The sequence below is a fragment of the Anabrus simplex genome, chromosome X (genome assembly GCF_040414725.1).
Source record: "Anabrus simplex isolate iqAnaSimp1 chromosome X, ASM4041472v1, whole genome shotgun sequence".
Lineage (NCBI taxonomy): Eukaryota > Metazoa > Arthropoda > Insecta > Orthoptera > Tettigoniidae > Anabrus > Anabrus simplex.
In genome coordinates, this window is record NC_090279.1 from 14,669,066 (window position 1) to 14,691,290 (window position 22,225).

Here is a 22,225-nt window from a genome sequence, read left to right on the forward strand (position 1 = left end):
AACCCTTTTCACTGCTAAGTTGGAATAAAATGAATGTAGAATCTAATAAAAGTGAAGAGGGAGAAGCTTTTCTTAAGAAACGGCTCTTTTCAGCGTTGAAGTTTGAGTTATTTAGTGAATTGTGGTGTTATAATTTGGAATAGGCCTAGTTATCATTCTAGTCCAGGTCATACTACTACTACTGCTACTACTACTACTACTAATAAATAAGCCTCTGCCTTAGGCCTAAGTGTGCAACTGCTCAATCAAAACAGCGCGTCATAGTAGAAATCGAACAGGTGGAATACTATGTTGAACCAGTGTGTTACGTATCAGCAGTATCAGAAAATGGATGAACCAAAGGAATAGCATGCTAAAGGAGAAAGATTTCAAACTATCCAGCTATTTCCAGCCGATATTCAGTCAGTCTGTTATACTCGGTTCACAGTAGTAATCCCATCTATCGGATATGAGTGGCAGCATAAGGGACAAAGAATATCACAAAAAACAATGGTCAATGAAATGATATTGCTGATCAATGTTATGCGCTTTCGACATTTAAGGCTTTCACATTTAGTTTTCTTCCGACTCTGAAATACCACTGTTATCACGGTCGGTACGGTAAAACTGAATGAAACATAAAAGATCGGAAATTGTACTCTCTATAATATTTGTTACGTAGTACTTTTCGACAGCACCAATAACACAGGTATTTAAAAATTAAATTTTAGGCACCTCCCCGTAGAATATATTTTCATCCAGCTTAGCCTCTAGTTTTTTTATTCCCAACTCTAAATACCGATTTTCATTAAATTCTGCTATCCCAATTTCTCGTGGCTCGACGTTGATATGGATTCAGTAACAAAAATACAAATTCATGAATATTTCTGTTATCACAGCTGGTACGGTAAAAATGTATGACAGAAATGATCGGAAATTTAATTCTATGAAACTTTAGTTATGTAGCATTTATCGATAGGACCAAAAATAATATAAATATTTCAGAATTAAGTTTTGGGCCAACCCCTAAACTATCATTACTTTCACTCAGCGTGAATAAAATTATTTATAGCCTAGATTGTAGTGACTCATCCACGGACTTCTCGTGATGCGTGTACATACATACATACATACATACATACATACATACATACATACATACATACATACATACATACATACATACATATATGCATTCCTACCTTCACGAACGTCAACAATGTGTGAAAGCTAATAATGTAATCGTTCCCTCGTGGCGTCACGTGAATAGAGGAGTCCCTCAAAGCTCTGTACTCGGACCTTCTCTTATCGCACTCTTTGTGAATGGCGTATCATCGAATTTAAGACATTGCAAATACTGCATGTACGCTGACGACCTTCAACTGTACACAGACTGTACAGCGCAAGACCTTCCGGAAAATATAGACCCACTAAACATTGACTTACAGACTGTTAGTGAATGGTCTGCTGCCAACGGCCTTCAAGTGAATCCTACAAAGTCACAAGTAATCCTTCTAGGCTATCAACATCAAATGGCAAGTATTAATAAACTTCCATTGCCGAGAGTAATCCTTCAGAATGTTGCAATTCCTTTTGTACCACAAGTGAAGAACCTCAGCGTTATCATGGACGAACGCATGATTTGGTCTGAACATATCTTACATATCTGCTCTTCATTCTTTATATAAATATTTATTTTCAATAAAACTGCCTGGATCCATAAGAAGTAGTCCAGCCAAGTCTTATCTATTACTACACAGCCTGGAGCCTTAAAAAGTAGTCCAGCCAGGTCATATCTACTGCTACAAAACCTGGATCCATAAGAATGAGTCCAGCCAAGTCGTATCTATTACTACACAGCATGGAGCCGTACCGGTATCAAGTAGTCCATCCAGACGTTATCTACTGCTAAACTGCCTGGAGCCTTAAGAAGTATTCCAGCCAGGTCCTATCTACTGCTACAAAGCCTGGAGACTTAAGAAGTAGACCAGCCAGATCATATCTACAGCTAAAAAGCCTGGAGCCATGTTAAGTATTCCAGCCAGGTCATATCTACAGCTAAAAAGCCTGGAGCCATGTTAAGTATTCCAGCCAGGTCATATCTACAGCTAAAAAGCCTGGAGCCATGTTAAGTATTCCAGCCAGGTCATATCTACTTCTACACTGGCTGGAACCGTAAGAAGTAGTCCAGCCTGATCATATCTACTGCTACACAGAGCCGTAAGAAGTAGTCCAGCCAGGTCATATCTACATCTACGCTGCTTCGAGCCATAAGCCAGGTGATATATAGTGCTACACTGCCTAGAACTGTAAGAAGTAGTCCAGCCAGGCTATATCTACTGCTAAACTGCCTGGAATGATAACAAGTACTCCCTGTATCTGTAATTTGCTGTTGATTTCCTCCACTCCTAACTTCTAAAATTGGTATTTCCTGTGTTAAGGAGATATTATCGAGGACTTAGAGTACGTCTTCAGTCTTCTTGGTGAGCTTAAATATTTCACAGCTACGCAGAGCAACCGAACACCAAATGTTATTTAATGTTTAAAAGTTAATTCTCGACATAGTTACGAGTTACCTCGCAACATTGGTCATTGAAGCTGGACATGCGACTTCAGAAGCGTCGTTTGATAAAGTTGGACATGTTGTCAAATTTTACAGCAGGAGGATGATGCCCAGAAAAACCGAAAACTCGTGCTTTATAAACACACGAACAATATACTGAATGAAATGACTCTGCGATTTTCAGAGTAATGTCTAAGAATAAGGAACAAACAACATGTCTCCAATTACCACTCTATGCTACGGCGAAACGTCGAATAAAACACCAATCATCGTTGTGTGATGTCGTAGATGAGCATAATGGCATTTCTTGTGGCGTGCAAAAAAATAAAAAATAATCACGAGTGTGATGAGGCAGGATTGTTCCAAATGCGTGCTCCATATCGACCTTGGAATTACAGTGGATTGTCAACTAACTGTAGGCTATAATTTTCTATGTCTAAGGTTTGCAATCTTCGTTACAGGTTGATACGCGGCGATTCACATCGACGGAGAACCAATGGGAATTAGCCGTGAATGTCCACCAAGAAAGAAGATCATGTGATAGCAGTGAAATTGAGCAGCTTGTTTCGGTGACTACTGTACATCGACCAGTACACGGTAAGACCAAGTGTTGTAATGAAACTCTCATACACACTCGGTATCCCTTAACTCAAAGAAGTAGGACCCCAGTGTTTGTGGGCGGTTATCAGCTAGGGGGCGCGCTTGTGTCAGTCTCCTACCTGTTCGATATAGGAGACTGGACAACGCGTTCTGATATTCCGGAGAGGATTGGAACTAATTACAGGGAGCGAAGAATAATAGAAACTGTAGTGGTCAGAATAATGGAAGCAACAATCCGCCAGCGAGCGGGTAGGCGTGTAGTCTGCCTCTCCTACATCTTAATGTGTATATAGCGCAGGCAATAGTAGTCATTGTTCTGGAGGAAATCAAAGAAATACTAAATAAGAGCAGTGGAATGTAGTAGATAAAGTAAGGTGAAGCGGGTGATATTGGACTAGGGATTGTAGTGATTAAGGAGGTGGAGGAATTTGGGGAACTAGGAAGTAGAACAACCAATGACAGGAGAAGCTAGCAGGACGAAACCATCTACTCACCATGAATATACCATTCAGGCAGTCGTTTATGGAAGTATTTGTCTGAAACGAGAGACTGCATGGTATAGCAACATGCTAAGCAGAGAAAGTGAGTAGAGGCCTTTAAAATGTGGGGTTACAGAAGAATGCTTAAGGTAAGTAATGGAAACTCGTGTCCTTGCCTTGAGGGCGTGCAGTTTTTACCAGCCGCACTCTCAATGGAGGTGAGCATATTTAACTATATACCTGTCGTCCTGCAAACATTAAGTTTCTCAAAGCAGTGGGTATAAAAGTGTGGGCACACTTGAATTGCAAGTAATTGCGCTAACCGTTACACTATGGAGCTTAAGACGAGATTGGACGATCATAGCAAAAACGAAGAGCAGGTGACTGGACAGCGATATGGGATAAGCTTAGGGTTTCGACGGAGAACAGGAACAATGTACAGGGTGCGATGAGAGGGGAAGTTCCGAAAGACAGGTACGCTAACTTTTTCAGGGGAAGGAAACTGAGGGAAAAGGGATCAAGACAAGGGGAATTTTCACTAGAGTATCCGTGAGGCACCGCTGGTAAAACACAGAGGGAAAGAGGGGGATTTGAAAATGTTACAGGTAGTAGGGAGATCAGGGAAAAGGGAAACGTAGAGTAGAGGGCGTGAAAGAGGATCAAGAGAAGGAGAAAATGGAGGATGAAGTAGGATCTGCGAACATCAAAGAAGATTAGGGAGAGTAGTAAGGGAGGGGATCTAATGAGGTGGATGGGGTCGATGCTCTGGTCATTGAGGACTCTATAGTTAGGCTCAGGAGAAGTGCGTGGAGGAAAGGGAACCGAGGTAGGAGAGTTAGGTTAAGTCAGAAGTTGACGAAAGAGTAGTGTAAGGATTGTGTGGTAGTTTCAATGCTGGTACGAACAACGTACGACAAGCAGGAATAACTACCGACATAGAGTGGGATCTTGTTATGAAGCTGAAGGGAGATAGGATTATGATTATTTGGATACTTTCTAGGAGGGATATTGAGTGAAGGGGTACTTATGATGAAACTAAGGAGTAGGTATGTGTGAGACTGGGAGTGAGATTTGTAGTTCATGTGTGTGTGTAAGTGATGCGGAAATTTCTTTCGGAATTGGAGTGTTTATTGTTCAGATCGGATGCAACGGATACGAGAGGGAGTATTTATACGGATGAAAGAAGAATGTGTTATCTATTAAAAAGTTAAACTTGAAAAACGTGTTCAGAAAGCGATATATTCAGGGTGTAGGCCTACTGACATGGTTGGCTTGATGCAGACGAGGAAATATTTAATGAGATGTGGATAACGACAGAGAGTATAATGTGATTGTAGCAAAAATGTTAGTATGTACATTAATTGCAATTCACAGACAGAGGTGGACCTCCATTGGTCTCTTGGTGTAGCGTGTCCTTCAGTTTCCTGTCTGTTGTGGCTCTTGCCTTTCTTTTGGCGACAGTTTCGTTCGTTTTTTTTCCTTTGTGGTTAAAAATGAGCGAGGAGTGTTGCTCTGAAGGAGAGCTGGAAGGAACAAACTGGCATATTGTTATCCCTTCGTCCCTGAACTTCTCTACCAGAAGTTTGAAATGAGCAGAGACCTTCTTCTCATCTCCTGTAAGACCACTCTACTGGAATTAAACCTGTTGAGTAAGATTTATGATTTCCTTTCACTTTAAGCTGTCCCTGACTTTCAAACAACGAGGAAGGTTTTAATATGGTACTCGGGCTGTATCAAACATTTTAAATTCCTTTGAAGGTTGAAAATCTAAGAATGTTTCCTGTTTTTAGCATTTTGAGTATCCGTAAGTTGTGGGAGATCCTTACATCTCACTGCTCGGTGAATGCTGGGATGGTACCTATTTGTCAGGGTTCCCTCACCAAGTGTCAGATCATACGGTGATCGTCTCACTGCTGCAGGACAGCAAGAGCAGGCCACATGTTGTTAGCTGTGTTCCAAACAGAATGGTTCACACGTAACTCTCCTACGGGAGTTTCCAGTGAAGACTTCCAATACACGCCACCACCAGCGAACCATGTCCTATAGTTACAGACATTTCCTCAGCTCAGAACTCGGAAATTTATGTTCACATTTTCTTTCAGGTCAGACCGAATATTAAATTTTTGATTTTATACTCATAACTTATTTACGTGGCATCAGTTATAACTGAGACGATTTAGAGCTTGCTGTAAAACCAAGGTTACTGTCGGTAAAACTGACAGCTGGAATGAATGCCCTGAGTGAAGGAGACCTAAGATGTAATATTCCCGTTGCTTTATAGCCAAGCTTTGAAAATACAGCAATATGTAGTGATATCAACTGAAATTACCTTCATTAGTAATCAAAATAAACCTTATAGGTTTTAAGCTTGTCATTCTGTGTAGAAGGATCTAAGTTAAAATGTAACCTTCTTTCACCTTCAAGAATGATAAAACAAACCAAATACACCGATCTGGAGCAGCATTATCATAAAGAGTAATGTTCCACACGATAACAACAAACATCTAAAAGACGGGAGAAGCACATACTTTTACCAAAACTTGGTACAGAGCTGTTTTTATACATAACTGTATTTTGAAGCAGACATTGCTGTGACCGTGAAATAATTATGTCCGGATTTTACTTACAGAGACTATGATAGATTTTCGGGATTTTTGTTTACCAGAAATTAATTATTTCGTGCGTTTTTTGTTCCAGGTACTTCTACGAATACTACACCAGCTATAGATACTACATCCAAACCTACTACTACTACACCCACTAAAACTACAACAACTACTACTAAAGCAAAGTCATGCCCTCATTCAGGTGAGTTAAGCAGATTATCCGTGAATGGTGTAAGAGGGACCTACGCTGTCCTTGTAGTAAAGAGAATATGATAAACATGTTGTAGGAAGAGAAATGAGAGTGAAGGCGAGATCCGGTGAGTGTTCCATAGCTGAGCGACGTATCGTAGCCCCACACGCGAACCGGTGTTGCTATCACGTGGAAACAACTGTAGGATTGTATTATACAGGACATGGGTTCGAAATCCCCCAAGGTGATTCCGTGGCTCCTTAGTTCTGCACGACACAAATATCAGGGTGTGTACATTTAGTACCTTTACACGTTTATGGCACTTTCCTAGGGTGACGTTATCTGAGTTTGTGTCATGTTGTGTGGGAGGAAAGCAAACAAGAAACTACCCCATAGGAACCACCAGGGATCCACACTTCCTTACTTCTAGTTTCCAAGTGAAATGCAATACGTCCACAACCTAGCAAACAGCCCCATGATGTGCTGAACTCTGGATGTAGGCTTGTCTCTCTCCTCAGCTTCTAGATGATGTACTTCACATATTTATTTACGAGCACTCGAACAGCAGATTGCAATGGAATACTCCGAGACTCAGTTCACATAACGGTGCTGAATGGTTATGGTAAGTGATGGGAACTGGTGTCCTTGCAGGTCTTTCCAGCAGCACTCCCAATGGAGGTGAGCATATTTAACTAAATATCGGCAGTCCTGCCAACATTACATTTCTCAAAGCAGTGGGAAGAAAGCATGGGCACACTTGAACCGCTACACTACGGAGTTAACCCGGACAGAATGTGAACTACGGTACAGTACAACACTCTGACTGAAAAATCACGAAACCCGTTGTTAGTGATGTCTCCCTTTTGCTGTGCTATCAAAAAAGTAAAATGACTGCTTTGTTCCTTCTGTAACGTCTCCGCGATGTGATATGGACACAGCCTCTCACAGGACTGCAACTAAGTATCACCTCTGCTATTATCCGTTGTAAGATGAATTTGTATGTAAACGAATCGATCAAAACTTCTAATTCCTACAACTTCCCTTACATCACATTTTTAGTGAACATAACGTTAACGGAGATAACTGCTTAGATCTCGCTAAGAAGAGTTACTCTATGTAAAAACATGCACCCTACCACAGAACCCTGAATGGTTACACACCAGTGACGTATGTCCCTCCATCTTCCAATCTGAAGGACACAAACATAAAGATGATCAATATTACGTATGAAAGGAATAATTATCAAGAAATTTTTCTGAAATATTAAATCAAGAGACACGTGAATCTTGTAAAGTTTTTTATATAGATAACTTGCTGAAGTTTGAATTACAGGTCATCTCTCTGTCAGTTATTCCATTCTTCCCTCGCGGTTCCTTGGGCACGTGGAGAACATGTGGAAGCTCTTTATAGACCTTGAGGTAGACAGTGGTCAAGCAGAAGTTCTCCATTTATCTCTTGCGCTCGGTAACTCTTATTACTTTACTTGGTACAACTGCGGATGCCTTTCCGATGAGTGGCACAATATGTGCGGGTTCAGGACGTTCTAAGACGATATGACTTGACCTTTGATTTCTTTGACAGTATTCTCATAATTCGTCCTGAGAACGGCGGTTCTTCCCAAGTGTGGATGCCGTTGATCAGTGCTGATGTTCTCAGTTTTACTGACTGTCATATGTGCTCCTGTTTTGTGTGAGTGCTCGTTTATTCTACACTAATGTATAACATGGGCCTCGCAGGCCAATACAAAACAGCTGCATTTTGTGACTTATCAAGGCGTAATGAGGTAGAAATACTCATAAATGGAGTGTTGCCAACCGCTGAGATTTAACTTTTAAAATATTGCAAAATAATGTCTCGTGTCATTTAACCAAAGTTGTACAAATGATGAAGTTAGTAACATGTCGTTCACTTTTAAGAAATCCAATGTGGACCACATTCTAGTGGTTCTATTGCTCGCAACTATTGGAAATACAGTACATAGTAGAAACTTTTCAGTTGGAGAAAAGCCCCCTCTAATGAATGATTAATGTAGATTTTGGTGGCTCCAGAGTTATTAATAGTGAGCAAATTGAGGTGGCAAAAAAACAGGGGAGATGCAACGAAATTCAAGAGGAAGTCATTAATACATAGTGCGTCTTGAGTTATGTCTTACTGCGCTTGAAGACACTGCCGCATGTTTCGTACACATAACCGATCATCTTCAGGTAGCCATTTAGAGCAGTGGGAGAAGGCTGTCCGAGGAAAGGACACATATCCGACTCATAATTTGTTTTTATGTGTAATATCAATTTTTAGCATTACTTCTTGGTAAAAGTAAAGTAATTTACGGAGATCGATGAAATTTCTCCCGAGGACAGTTAGGAAACGTAACTCTCCAGAGAAGGAGCAATCCACGCGGACAGATGTTACTATAAAAATACCGAATCTGAACATAAGTCAACAAGAATAGGAAATAATTATATTCTATACAATGTTAAAGAAATATCAACTGAATGTTAACAATGGAATGCATTGCCTTGGATTCTCTTCTTTTAAAACAAAATCACCCAGTGGTTTTCGGCACCGCTTAATCATCACGACTTACCGCCACTTTGCCTCTCATTTGAGTGAAGGGTCTTAAATGATCGTGCTACTGCTGCCATAGTGCAATGTTTGAGTGGAAGAAGGAGCATGGACGTTGATATTACACGAGCTAAAGCTTACAGAAGGAAGTATGTTTAGCTGTGAATCATTACAAGTGAAGGTTTTCTTACTAGGAAGCATTTATCTCAGAAAAATGAAGATCAGTTGGCATATCATGGTCTGGCTTCATGTTTGTTCCCTGTGTGTTCAGCTGGATCCAGCCCAAAGCAATGCGTGCTGGACTGAACGTCACCCCTGGTGATATAATAGCAAACATTCTAATTCATATCATCATACAATTAGAGCAGGCGGGTGTAGGAATCATTGGTTTCAAGTCACATGGTAGCCAGTAGAATAAAATGTTACGGAAATCGTTAGCAATATCCGGCAACATAAAGAATCTAATATGTCCAATTTCCAGTCCAAGTTACTCAGCAGAAAACTGGGCACTTTCAGGCGCGCCACACATACTTAAGTATCCATGACCAAGTACAGGAAATACGACGGTGATTTCCTTGATTATTAATTTTTCCAAGTCAGCTAAATCATCTCGAAAATACTCCGAACGATCCAGCTCCGGAAATGAGCTGCACAAATCAGTTTATCACGTAGATAGAAGCACTGGTCCGCCTGCTGGGCAAGATGCTTAAGGCGTCCCGTTGGTCGAAACAATTTTCACCATCACAATGTTGGCCAGCCGGGTGGGAGAGGTGCTGGTGGATTGCGTACAAAAGCCTGGATTCATTACAAACCTCACCACATTGCTCATTTAGAGTGAGGGCGAAGTTGAGCCATGAGCAAATCGCTTGCTGCTTTATGAGCGAAGTAGGCTGCATGTCGGCACCGCGTTTCACCCTCTCCTTTTCCGCTATCGTACCTCACGTCCTTCACTTCAGCTCATCAACTCCTCTTCTGAACGCTACGGTGTCTCCTGATCATATCATGCATCGAAGAGTACGACAAATAATGAAGCATCGTCATTTTCATTCGTAGGATGGTCTAAAATCTAAAAGTGTGAACGAACTATTTAAATGTGATGTTCTATCTGCCCACAGGTTACCGACTGTTTGAAGGTTTCAACTGTTATAAGACGTACCGTGAAGGAAAGAGTTGGAGTGACGCCAGGGAGCAGTGCAAGAGAGACGGAGGTGATCTCATGGTATTAGAAAGTGAACGAGAGAGAAGCGAGGTGTTCCCTACAATGTTCGAGAGTGTGATCTGGTACCCCTGGATGGGAGTTTACAAGCCCGAAGGTGAAGATCGTTGGGTGACTGTGAAAGGTGAGTTCTCTCTAGCTCTCTTCTCCTCATGAATTACCGAATGTCGGACGGAGGACATTTGTCATATTAAACAACAGAAGCCGACATTTAGCTGTAGTTAGCGATGTCACTGGCTGACGACCACACCGTATTGCCTATAATCAGGGGAGGAATGAAGAAGTCCTGCCCTCAGTAGCCCAAGCGGTAGGTCGCTGGCGTTCTGAGCCCAACTTGGCAGGTTCGATCCTCGCTGAGTTCGGTGGTATGTCAGTCTCATGTCCGTAGATTTACTGGGACATAAAATAAACCCTGATGGATAAAATTCCGGCACGTTAGCGTCTCCCAAACAAAACGAATGTAGTTACTGGAACATTAAGTGAATAATATTACTTATTTCTAAATGAAGCTAAAGAGTCGTAAAGTGAGGGTATGAGGACATTCATCTGTCGGATGGGGACGTTAATCCTTGAGCAGACCTCTCGGTGCTCTTTGACAGGAGTAGGCTATGTGCCGCATCAAGGCGTGCAGGTTTATCACGGACGTCAACTAGAGAGTAGGACACACTGGGGTCGTGGTAGGGACATCATCATTATAGACTGCTGTAGCCTCGTTTAGTTCCACACCTCTTGTCTTTAAATAATTAGAAACTGAGTCCTGATCTCCTCTACTGCTCTTACCCTCGATGGCTGACTACGTTATTCTCGCAGGTAACCCATCATCCTCCATTCACCTCACGCGACCCCAACACCGGAGTACCGCTTCATCAATGGAGCTTATGCATCACTTAGAATTTATCCTCTCATTCTGGGTACCTTCCTGTCATTGTTCCCACCCGTTTTTTCTGGACTTCATTCTCGTTATTGCAATGTATTGTAACAGGAACGCCCGTACTTCAGTTTATCGGAGAGCATGAGGAACGACAAGGCGTGTACGGCCCATGCTAAGAGAGTGAGAGAGAAGGGTAGTGAAAAAAAAATTCATGATTAAGTGGATCCTTCAGTTTATTCAATAGATATGCAAAGAATTATGTCACCTTTTACAGCTGAATCGTGGGGTTGTCCCTGACGGCGTGGAGAGGACGTCGTCCTGCGGCGGCTGCGTCGTCTTGCGGTCGGCGTCGGCGTTGTCTTCCGTCGTTGGTGTTTTCTCTGTATTAGTGTTGATGACTCGAACCTGAGGCAGGAACGGGGAAATGTGGAGCTTCCACATTTGACGTCATGGGGCACTGGTGTGACACTTCTCTAAGGCGAAGCACGCCGAAATAGTTCCCACAGTCAATGATGTTGAACGCACTTTAGCAGCAAGGATAAAGTTAGAGTCACAGTTCCACGAGGATAAGATGGAAGGAATTATCGTATTTGGAATAATAAACAAACGAAAACAATCTAGGACCTTCCGAGGTGATTAAGCACTTCATAAAGAAAATTAAATTTACCGGGTACAGTCTCTGCACTGTACTCCATCAGCACAATACACTTGTTGAAATAAATGACAGTCCAAGTCCCATTATGTCGTAACACAGTTCAACGGATAGACACAGTCTTTAAATGAAATGAAGGTCGACACAGTCTATGCTAGGAACACTGTCGCTGTTTTCACACAGTCTTTAAATGAGATCAAGGCTGGCACAGTTTATGCGAGAACACAGTCTTTAAATGAAATCAAGGCCGGCTAGAAACACTACCGCTGTTTTCACACAGTCTTTAAATGAAATCAAAGCTGGCACAGTTTATGCGAGAACACAGTCTTTAAATGAACTCAAAGCTGGCACAGTTTATGCGAGAACACAGTCGTTAAATGAAATCAAAGCTGGCACAGTTTATGCGAGAACACAGTCTTTAAATGAACTCAAATATACAGCCGGACCGAGAGACGAATTATGTCGTGACGTGCTTATTTGCACACACTCACTGAACTTACGGCTTACTGCCGACTCACTCCACTCTCTGCCTTCAGCACACTGCCGCTGCATACCGCACACTCTCTCTGCTTTACCCCAGGCTGGCGACTCGCTTATATTGCCGAAGGCCGGTGGGCGTGGCTACACATGTGGGCCCCAAGAATTTTTTGTATCTTGGCCATCTTCACACCGATTGACACGAAATTTCGGCTAGCAGCGTTCATTATTCCTGCCTGCAAGGTGACGCTATTGAAATATTGATATTATATTTCGTTCATGCAGCAATACTATGGAACACGAAGGAACCTTCTGCGTGACGTCGTTTGTCCTTGGCCGGTGTTCTAGAACGTCGCGAACTTGCTCGCAGTTCCCACTATGCCTGTGCGCTCGGCGCAAGTTTTAAATGCTTACGGCCGGGTATTAGCGAGCTCCTCTTAATAAAAGAATGAAACGTGAATGCTCGTAGGGCGTTCCCGTTTCATCTCCCCCCCTGCTCGGGAAAAAGAAAATTGCTGGGCGATTTTCTTTTCGCTCATCTTCTAGTAAAGTATTTCAAAAACTTGAACAGTCTTCTCACTATAGCCAGAGGATTAATGTAAGGTGTGACGCATTTTGATATGATTCCATCATTCTCCATCTGTTTAATGATGACCCGTGCTTCTTCCAAGTACTTCATGGGTATCGGATAAGGCCGTTTCTTATAAGGTGATGTGTCAGTAACATCTAAGTGGTGCTTGAAACCCTTAATGACTCCAGGTTTCTCGGAAAATACATCTGGAAACTTCTTGAAAAGCTCTTGGATCGCCTTTATTGCTTCATCATCGTAATCTGGGCTTTCAGCTACATTGGCGTAAAGCGTGAAGTTGTAGTGGTCCTCGTTCAACTCATCATCGATAATGGACGCCATCTGGTCCTCTACGGGTCTCACTTCCTCGGGTCGCCCCTCTTCGTGGACGCTTTCTTCGACAGGCAGAGCCTCGCTCATCTTGCCTTCTACTATGTCCACCGGGGTCTCACATTCCGGATTCTTCACGTCATTATAAGTAACCAACTGTAGCCCTACAGATTCGACGTGGAAAAATTTAATCACATTAGCGGGATAATCAATGATTTCCCCATGTTGAATAAGAAAGTCTCATCCAAGGATTAAGTCAAATTTCATTTGCGTCAAGATCAAAAATAGATGTTGGAACTTAACACCACCAATTTCTAACTCAAGAAACGCTTGGAATTTGCATTTAATAGCTTTGTCAGGAACTATGCCTTTAACCTTAACTTGAGCAACCGGCAAGATGGAGATGGAGGTCGTCTCCTGCGCCACATCTATTAATTTCTGCGAAATTAGTGAGGCTTGCGATCCTGAGTCTACTAAAGAGTGGACAATCATATTGCCTAACTTAATGATAATGATCGGTAAGCCGCGTTGTATCTGAGGCTGTCGTGGTGTTGAATCCTCATATAGTAAATCTGCATCCTCTAAATACCAATGGTTAATGAGTGCACTACATACTACCTCTCCTCCCTCCGGGTTTTCAGGCAATCTCTTTATTGCTTCGACAAAGTTTTTTTTTTGGTACCCGTAGCTCTTGGATCCATTTCCGTTCTCTCATTTCTTCTCTGCATCTCTGCCTGGTATTCCAAAGAAGCTGCTCCAGGTAAGCCCTCTTCCCTGTTCTTATTCCTTACATATTCCGTAGTCTCTCTCCAACGTTTCTCTAATTCTTCCCGCTGGGAGTTCCTATTATCATTGGGTTGGTTAGCTGCCTGTCTCCATGAAGGTCCAGGTTGAAACTTAGCCCTCCCTTCGTAGGGACGATTCCTAGATCTTCTGTACCGAAACGGAATATCTCGGCGAGTTTCTCTTTCTTCTCGCGGTTCTGGATTTACTTGAACCGGAGTCTTCATTTCCGTAAAGTTGGTTGTAGTTTCTTTGGTTCGACCTGCTTTTGCTGCGCTCTGAGTGTGCGCAGTATCGAGTCTCCTCAGGACGTCATCGAGCTGCTCCAAGTCCTGGACGTTTGCCGCCACCAATATTTCCTGAACATTTGGTGGAAATTGCAGCGTTATGACCTGAATAAGTTCTTGCTCCGGTAAAGGAGGGTCGAAAAACTGCATCTTTTTAAGCTGAGATATGAGATAATCTGAATATCGCGAGGAATTAACGGACGTGTTATACTTTCTAGAGTATAATTGAAGTTTTATCAGGTGCTGAGCCTCAGCACTCCAAAATCGTCTAAGTAAGGCTTCCTTAAACTCTTCGTAAGTGTTAATACTGAATTTAAAAGCGGTAAACCACATTAACGCCTTGCCTTCTAACAATCGAGATGCTATTCGTAAACGACGGTCGGTCTTAACGTGATTTTCTTGAAAGAATTCTTCGAGGTTGAGGAGAAACTCCTTAGCAGTATACTCCTCCTTCCCCGAAAATTTGGCTGGTTTTTCCTCAGTTATTTTAAAAACTGTGGAAACATTCATGGATTCTCCACTAGTGTTGTGAAGGCTAGATGATGAAACATCCTGTTCGATTTGCGATACTTTGCTGTTGAGAACTTCTATACCTCCTTGGAGTTCAAGTTTTAGGGTTTTAATTTTCCCCTGTACAGAATTCTCAATTTCCTTGACCTCCTTTTCTATGTCGGTCTTGACTTCTGCTACATCGCGACAGATACGAGTAATCTGCGTGTGAGCATTATCTAACTGAGTCTTAACACGTTTATCGGCCTCCTCTTGCTGACTTTTCAGAAGAGTAATTTCGTTTCCCAACTTCATGAAATTATTTTTAACAGATTCATGAAGTTTGTCTTGAATAGAAGCGATTTTAGTTTGCGCGAGAGATAATTGAGCATGGGACTCTTGAAATTCTTCCTTTAAGCTTTCTACTTCTTTAAGGACTTCCTGCGAAGAAGACGGGAAAGCAAGTTTTAAGTCCTCCGCCACTTGTGTTTTTATATCTTGCTTAATGGTTTCTAAGTCACGTGTTAATCTTTCATTTATTTCCGTAAACTTAGAATCCATTCTTTTGTTAGATTCTTTAAATATTTTTTCAATTTCGGCACCTGCACTATTGAGCCTACGTTCCAAATTATTATTAACTTCTGCAAACTTTTGATCAACAGATTCTGTCAATTTTACAATGTTGGCATCATTAGCCTCCCTTAGTTGAGTGATATTACGATTAGTTACTTCATTAGCCTCCCTAAGTTGACCTATACTAGCCTTAGTGTCTTCCATACGACTTTCCAAGGCCGCGTTAGATTCAGCAATCCTACGCCCGAGATTAGTGTTACTTTCCGTAATCTTGTCATTTAGACTGATTTTTAAAACCTCAATGGCAGCTAGTATATTTTCCATATTAATGTCGTTATTTTCACAAAATGCAGAAAATACAATCATTCACTTCATACGTAAAATCACCATTATTGTCCAATAGTAAAGTTCAAAATTTCACCAACACAAAATATCAAACACTTGTGCATAAAATTAAATATCACCATTATTGTCCAATGGTAAAGTTCAATGTTTCACTGACATAAATATCAAACAGTTGTGCATAAAATTAAATATCACCATTATTGTCCAATGGTAAAGTTCAATGTTTCACTGACATAAATATCAAAATTTATATAAGACTGTGCATAAATATTATGCCTGAAATGTTTTACATAGCAAGAGAAAGAGAAAAAAAAATAATAATCACTTGTGCCATAAACTTAATCAGAGTTCTGTGCCAAAAGTTTAAAATTTCGTCAAAGTCATTGAATTGAACTTCGTAAAATTTTAACACATTCACTGAACTGGAATTAACGTACGTACTATGCACTTTTATTTGAATTGGTAAGTTAAGATATCACTGATTTCAAAGTTAATTTTTATCACTTTACTCTCTTTAATCTGGCCCCAAAGTCACGGGTGCCACTATTCACTACGTTCTCTCTGTAACAGGAACGCCCGTACTTCAGTTTATCGGAGAGCATGAGGAACGACAAGGCGTGTACGGCCCATGCTAAGAGAGTGAGAGAGAAGGGTAGTGAAAAAAAAAATTCATGATTAAGTGGATCCTTCAGTTTATTCAATAGATATGCAAAGAATTATGTCACCTTTTACAGCTGAATCGTGGGGTTGTCCCTGACGGCGTGGAGAGGACGTCGTCCTGCGGCGGCTGCGTCGTCTTGCGGTCGGCGTCGGCGTTGTCTTCCGTCGTTGGTGTTTTCTCTGTATTAGTGTTGATGACTCGAACCTGAGGCAGGAACGGGGAAATGTGGAGCTTCCACATTTGACGTCATGGGGCACTGGTGTGACACTTCTCTAAGGCGAAGCACGCCGAAATAGTTCCCACAGTCAATGATGTTGAACGCACTTTAGCAGCAAGGATAAAGTTAGAGTCACAGTTCCACGAGGATAAGATGGAAGGAATTATCGTATTTGGAATAATAAACAAACGAAAACAATCTAGGACCTTCCGAGGTGCAGTGATTAAGCACTTCATAAAGAAAATTAAATTTACCGGGTACAGTCTCTGCACTGTACTCCATCAGCACAATACACTTGTTGAAATAAATGACAGTCCAAGTTCCATTATGTCGTAACACAGTTCAACGGATAGACACAGTCTTTAAATGAAATGAAGGTCGACACAGTCTATGCTAGGAACACTGTCGCTGTTTTCACACAGTCTTTAAATGAGATCAAGGCTGGCACAGTTTATGCGAGAACACAGTCTTTAAATGAAATCAAGGCTGGCTAGAAACACTACCGCTGTTTTCACACAGTCTTTAAATGAAATCAAAGCTGGCACAGTTTATGCGAGAACACAGTCTTTAAATGAACTCAAAGCTGGCACAGTTTATGCGAGAACACAGTCTTTAAATGAACTCAAAGCTGGCACAGTTTATGCGAGAACACAGTCGTTAAATGAAATCAAAGCTGGCACAGTTTATGCGAGAACACAGTCTTTAAATGAACTCAAATATACAGCCGGACCGAGAGACGAATTATGTCGTGACGTGCTTATTTGCACACACTCACTGAACTTACGGCTTACTGCCGACTCACTCCACTCTCTGCCTTCAGCACACTGCCGCTGCATACCGCACACTCTCTCTGCTTTACCCCAGGCTGGCGACTCGCTTATATTGCCGAAGGCCGGTGGGCGTGGCTACACATGTGGGCCCCAAGAATTTTTTGTATCTTGGCCATCTTCACACCGATTGACACGAAATTTCGGCTAGCAGCGTTCATTATTCCTGCCTGCAAGGTGACGCTATTGAAATATTGATATTATATTTCGTTCATGCAGCAATACTATGGAACACGCAGGAACCTTCTGCGTGACGTCGTTTGTCCTTGGCCGGTGTTCTAGAACGTCGCGAACTTGCTCGCAGTTCCCACTATGCCTGTGCGCTCGGCGCAAGTTTTAAATGCTTACGGCCGGGTATTAGCGAGCTCCTCTTAATAAAAGAATGAAACGTGAATGCTCGTAGGGCGTTCCCGTTTCAGTATATTACAACTAACGTATGGACGAGATATCCAGAGTCCTCCCAGCTTGCACTCCCACACAGCGAAGTTTTCCTGAAAACAGACCGTTCCATACAAGAGCTCACTGCATTAATTTTGCTGCACGTTGCTTCCTGGCAGAAGTTCCAGTTTTGTATCTCCGACCTGACATTCAGTTCTCGAAACTTTCCTAACTAACAGACATGACTTTATTCTTGGCAATAAAAAAAAGCAAAGACATCTCCGTACAGGCCACGAAGGCCCTGGGAGTGGTGGCAGGTAAAGACTTCCACTATTCGTAATCTCGGCACTTGATGGGGTAGAGTTGTTAGCTCTACGCCCGGCCGCCTTTGACCCCAAGAATTAACCTGGTACTCATTTTTGATGTAGGATGAGTGGACCTCAGGGCCATATGCACCTCCGGAATTGGAAATCTAATTTCCTAAATTTTACGACTTTCTGACGTGGATTCGAACCCACGTCCTTCAGGGCGAACCGAGTACGCCTTTTCCGCCTCGGCCAGGCAGCCTCTTTATTCTTGGTAATGCCAATATTAATGTCGGACTCACTGCACCTATTTTATTTTCCAAGAAATTAGACTGCAGGATTTCAGCTCTGTCTGCCATTAACACCAAAATGCTTACGACATTTCCGCATCCCTGGCGCTTTATACCTTCCAGTAGATGATCCTTGTAAACTATGAACAACAACATTGAAGATTGCAGCCATATCCCACCCAGTGGCGGCCGGTCAGTACGTGCTACCGGGCTCCAGCACGTAGCTTGGAACTGTAAGGAATATTATTTATGTACAGTACAATTATCCTGGTGCTTTTTCGTTGTTTTGAGTACGATATGAATTTGTGTTTTGTGCAAATCAGGACGAGATCTGTCGAACACCTAGCGCCGTTCTCCCGGGGAACAAGGCTCGTGCTCATGTGAAGTGAGCCCTTGCCTGTAGCCTGAAGGAAGCAATACGCAGGCGCAGCCAAGCTTGCAACACTCCCCCTAGCCGGCGGAGTATACCGTAAACCGGGATCAACTTTCACTGATCCCGTTTATAGTTACTTCCTCTCCCGCAAGGGGGTAGAATTACTCGATGTCTCCTGCTACCCGGAGCGCAGCGAGGGATCCAGTCGGCCGTGCTTATGTTGAACGTGGTAAGCGAATCTGCCACTAGAGAGTAGCATCGTCTGGGTTCGAAAGTAAAGCGTAAGTGGAGGCAATCTATCTCACACATGCTTATTAAAATATCCATCTTCCTTTTGTGTCAAAAATAAGGAATTTGTAGGTGAGTCAAAGAATCTTTGACTGACCCTAAATGTTATCCCGCATTACAATGTAATTTACTCTGGTGAAATTAAATAGCGTATGGCTTTTAGTGCCGGAAGTATCCGAGGACATGTTCGACTCGCCAGATGCAGATCTTTTGATTTGACGCCCGTAGGCGACCTGCGAGTCGTGATGAGGATGAAATGATGATGACGACAACACGTACACACAATGATGGTTAAAATTCCTGACCCTGCCGGGAATCGAACCCGGGATCTCTGTGACCAAAGGCCAGCGCGCTAACCATTTAGCCATGGAGCCGGACATTTACTCTGGTAATAGGGGAGGTCTCAATGAATCAGTTGGCAGCTCTTTCAGTTGCTTTGTGCGGTTTTTAATCTCGCAGTTATATTACTGGTGCGTGTTTTTTCTGTCATTGTGTTAGTGCTAAAGTTTATACCAAGATTTATCAAATTATTTATCCACTGCAGTGTATATAAAGTGAAATTAAATTAGTGTTCTTAGTGGGGATCTATATTCCCACGATTCTATTTGCACTGATGTAAGTTGCGCCATTAGGTTAGTAAAAACAATATTTCTCCAATGAATTATTTATCTCGTAGACAGTTGTCGAAGAATTCATCTGCTTCCAAATTAATGTTGTTTTTGTTTGTTCTGAGTTATAAATTGTGAGAAAAGTTGTATTATTATTATTATTATTATTATTATTATTATTATTATTATTATTATTATTATTAGTAGTAGTAGTAGTAGTAGTAGTAGTAGTAGTAGTAGTACCAAGTTTGAAGTATGAGTTGTTCATCATGGCAATATGCAGATTTAAAACAGCGTATTTAGCTTTTTTTTGTAGCACGTAGGACGATTTTTTCACGAGCCGCCACTGATCCCACCCCTGTAAGTACCTTGAATCAAGAACTCGTTCTACCATCAACTTTCAATGTCAACATAAGTGAGTTTTATTGCTCCCAATAATCTAGGCTTAATCCCATATTCTCCCAGTGTGGCTGACATCCTTCCCTGATGTACTCTGTCATATGCCTTCTCTAGATCTACGAAACAAAAACAAAACTTGCTATTCATATCATAGCACTTTTTACTTATGTGACGAATACTGAAGACCTGACCATGAAAACCCCTCTGAGGTCTGAAACCACACTGGTCTCATCCAACACAGTAAAAGAAATTTATTGGTTTCTCCCTCCAAAAATACTAGTGAATACCTTGCCCGGTGCACGAAGGAATCACCATCATCAGTGTCGTTGAAACACCTTGACGGTTCTAGCAGTCCTCATGCTTACAAATAGGTGCAATTACTGCTTTCGTCAAATCAGAAGGACCTTTACTAACTTTCCAGGCTCATTTTATTACTCTGTCAGCTTGGTGGTTCGCGACGTCAAGATGAATACTTCCTCTTATATTCCATCCACCTGTACCATTATCTGTTCGGAAGTACTATGAGTTTACCAGATTAATCCAAATTTTTTTTTCCTTTTCCGTACATCATAAACTGCCCATCCTTTTTCAACACTTGTTAAAAGCATTTGATTTCCTCCTGTCCCTTAATCGTTATCACGGCTTGCCGAAATATCATTATTTCCTAACTCTTCCTAACTCGCCCATTTCTACTTTATTTGTTATGTTTTCCCCATTACTGTGGGTTGATAGATTAATATCGAATACCATTTCCTTCACTTCTTTGCTTCCAAAGAATCCTGCACTGTCAAAACTAATTGGAAATCCTTTACTCCCGGAGGCTTGATTAAAATATTCTCAGCTCGGTAAATTATGTGAAGCAGGCTGCTCATCTACTTACACATAGTCCAAGTGAGCGTCTCTCCTCTGACAAGTTAGCGACCTACGGTTGATTGTATAGTCCTCGCCTCTTGAGCACAAGGAGCGCCATGATTCAGAATATGTCCGAGGTGCCCAATACTACTCCCGACTCTCAGTACAACGTACTCGTCCCCTCAGTCGTTGCCCATAGTTCAAGTACTAGGACGTGACTGCAGTCACTCACACGACAACAGTACCCTGGGGTCATGGTTGGACACGAAAGAGGTTCAACAACGAAGCAGCCGTCAAAAACGCCTTCGAAATATCTCTCACCATCAGACGGTCTATCAACTGGGAAACGGGTGCGAATGCTCCTGCATCGCGTAGGGGAAGTGAATTGCATTTAGTGATGCACATCCTATTTAATAAAAATTCCTCGTCATGGAGTTCTCGTTGTGAGAAATGTCACTACCAACTAGCAAGTACAGGGTGTTTCTTGATCACCAACACATTCATGTGCGACGATAAGTATTACAGGTAAAGCTCGTAGACAAACAGCCCGAGTGAATAAGATTGTGTCGCTTCCTGTTTAAATGTACCGCCTGTCGTCATATTTTATAATTCTCTTTTTCACACACACTACCAATCACCAGCAGCTGTCAGTTACTCCGATCTCTATTTATAGTTGACGTTGTGTTTTACCGATTTATTACTAAACATTTCCTTATTTTCTCTGAATCACTTGAAGTAATTCGTGAGGCAGGGCCCAGAAACTTGCTTAGAATATCCATATTTCCATTTTTACGGCTAGAATGTACTTTTCGGTACTCGCTCAGATGATCTCGAAAACAATATTTTTATATAATTATAACGAACGGTTTTGAACGATGACGACCGTATGTAAATGCTGTCTCTGTTTCAGGATATATATCGCCGTGAATTACCTAGAAGGATACGCGTATGACCGTTATCAGCGTCATTGATATTACTGAGCAGAGCCAGAGCAGGAATATCTTTACTTTGACACGTGAAAATATTTGAGTAGCCTTCGCAGACTTTAACAGTTCTCACAAGCAGCAAGCAACAACTTCTAGATTGCCAGATTACCAGGTCTCATTTACATCATAGCCAGAACTTTATATTCCTCCAATATGCTGATTTATCTCCGTCACAAATGCAGAAACGCAGTCCTGTGTTTTGTCGCAGATTTTCTCATTTCTGATTGGTAGAATGTGTGGCCTTGTCCTTACCGTTTGCACTCAGAGATGATGAACAATTCCGGTGGGGATGAAAGAGCACTTGTTTGGTCATCACATCCTCCTGAGACACATAGGAGGTCATATCTACTCTCTGGTGGGGCCACACAATTTTACAGCCGGATGGCCTCCCTGATGTGGGAGAGGTGTTCTCTATTGTGTGAGCTGAAAACTTTGTTGTGAGGACAAAACGGAAACCAGATTTTGAGAAGT

General features: G+C 41.9%; 1 protein-coding gene across 2 annotated transcripts in view; it reads left to right on the plus strand.

The window, feature by feature from the left end:
* LOC137503165 (hemolymph lipopolysaccharide-binding protein-like) overlaps window positions 1–22,225 on the plus strand; it is a 45,485-nt gene that overhangs the window by 18,274 nt on the left and 4,986 nt on the right. The window contains exons 3-5 of one of the 2 annotated variants that reach the window (XM_068230641.1): window positions 3,004–3,139; window positions 6,319–6,429; window positions 10,095–10,319. In XM_068230641.1, coding sequence (XP_068086742.1) covers window positions 3,004–3,139; window positions 6,319–6,429; window positions 10,095–10,319 — 472 coding nt within the window. The remainder of the gene's footprint in view (window positions 1–3,003; window positions 3,140–6,318; window positions 6,430–10,094; window positions 10,320–22,225) is intronic. The other variant, XM_068230642.1, reaches the window with a different exon arrangement.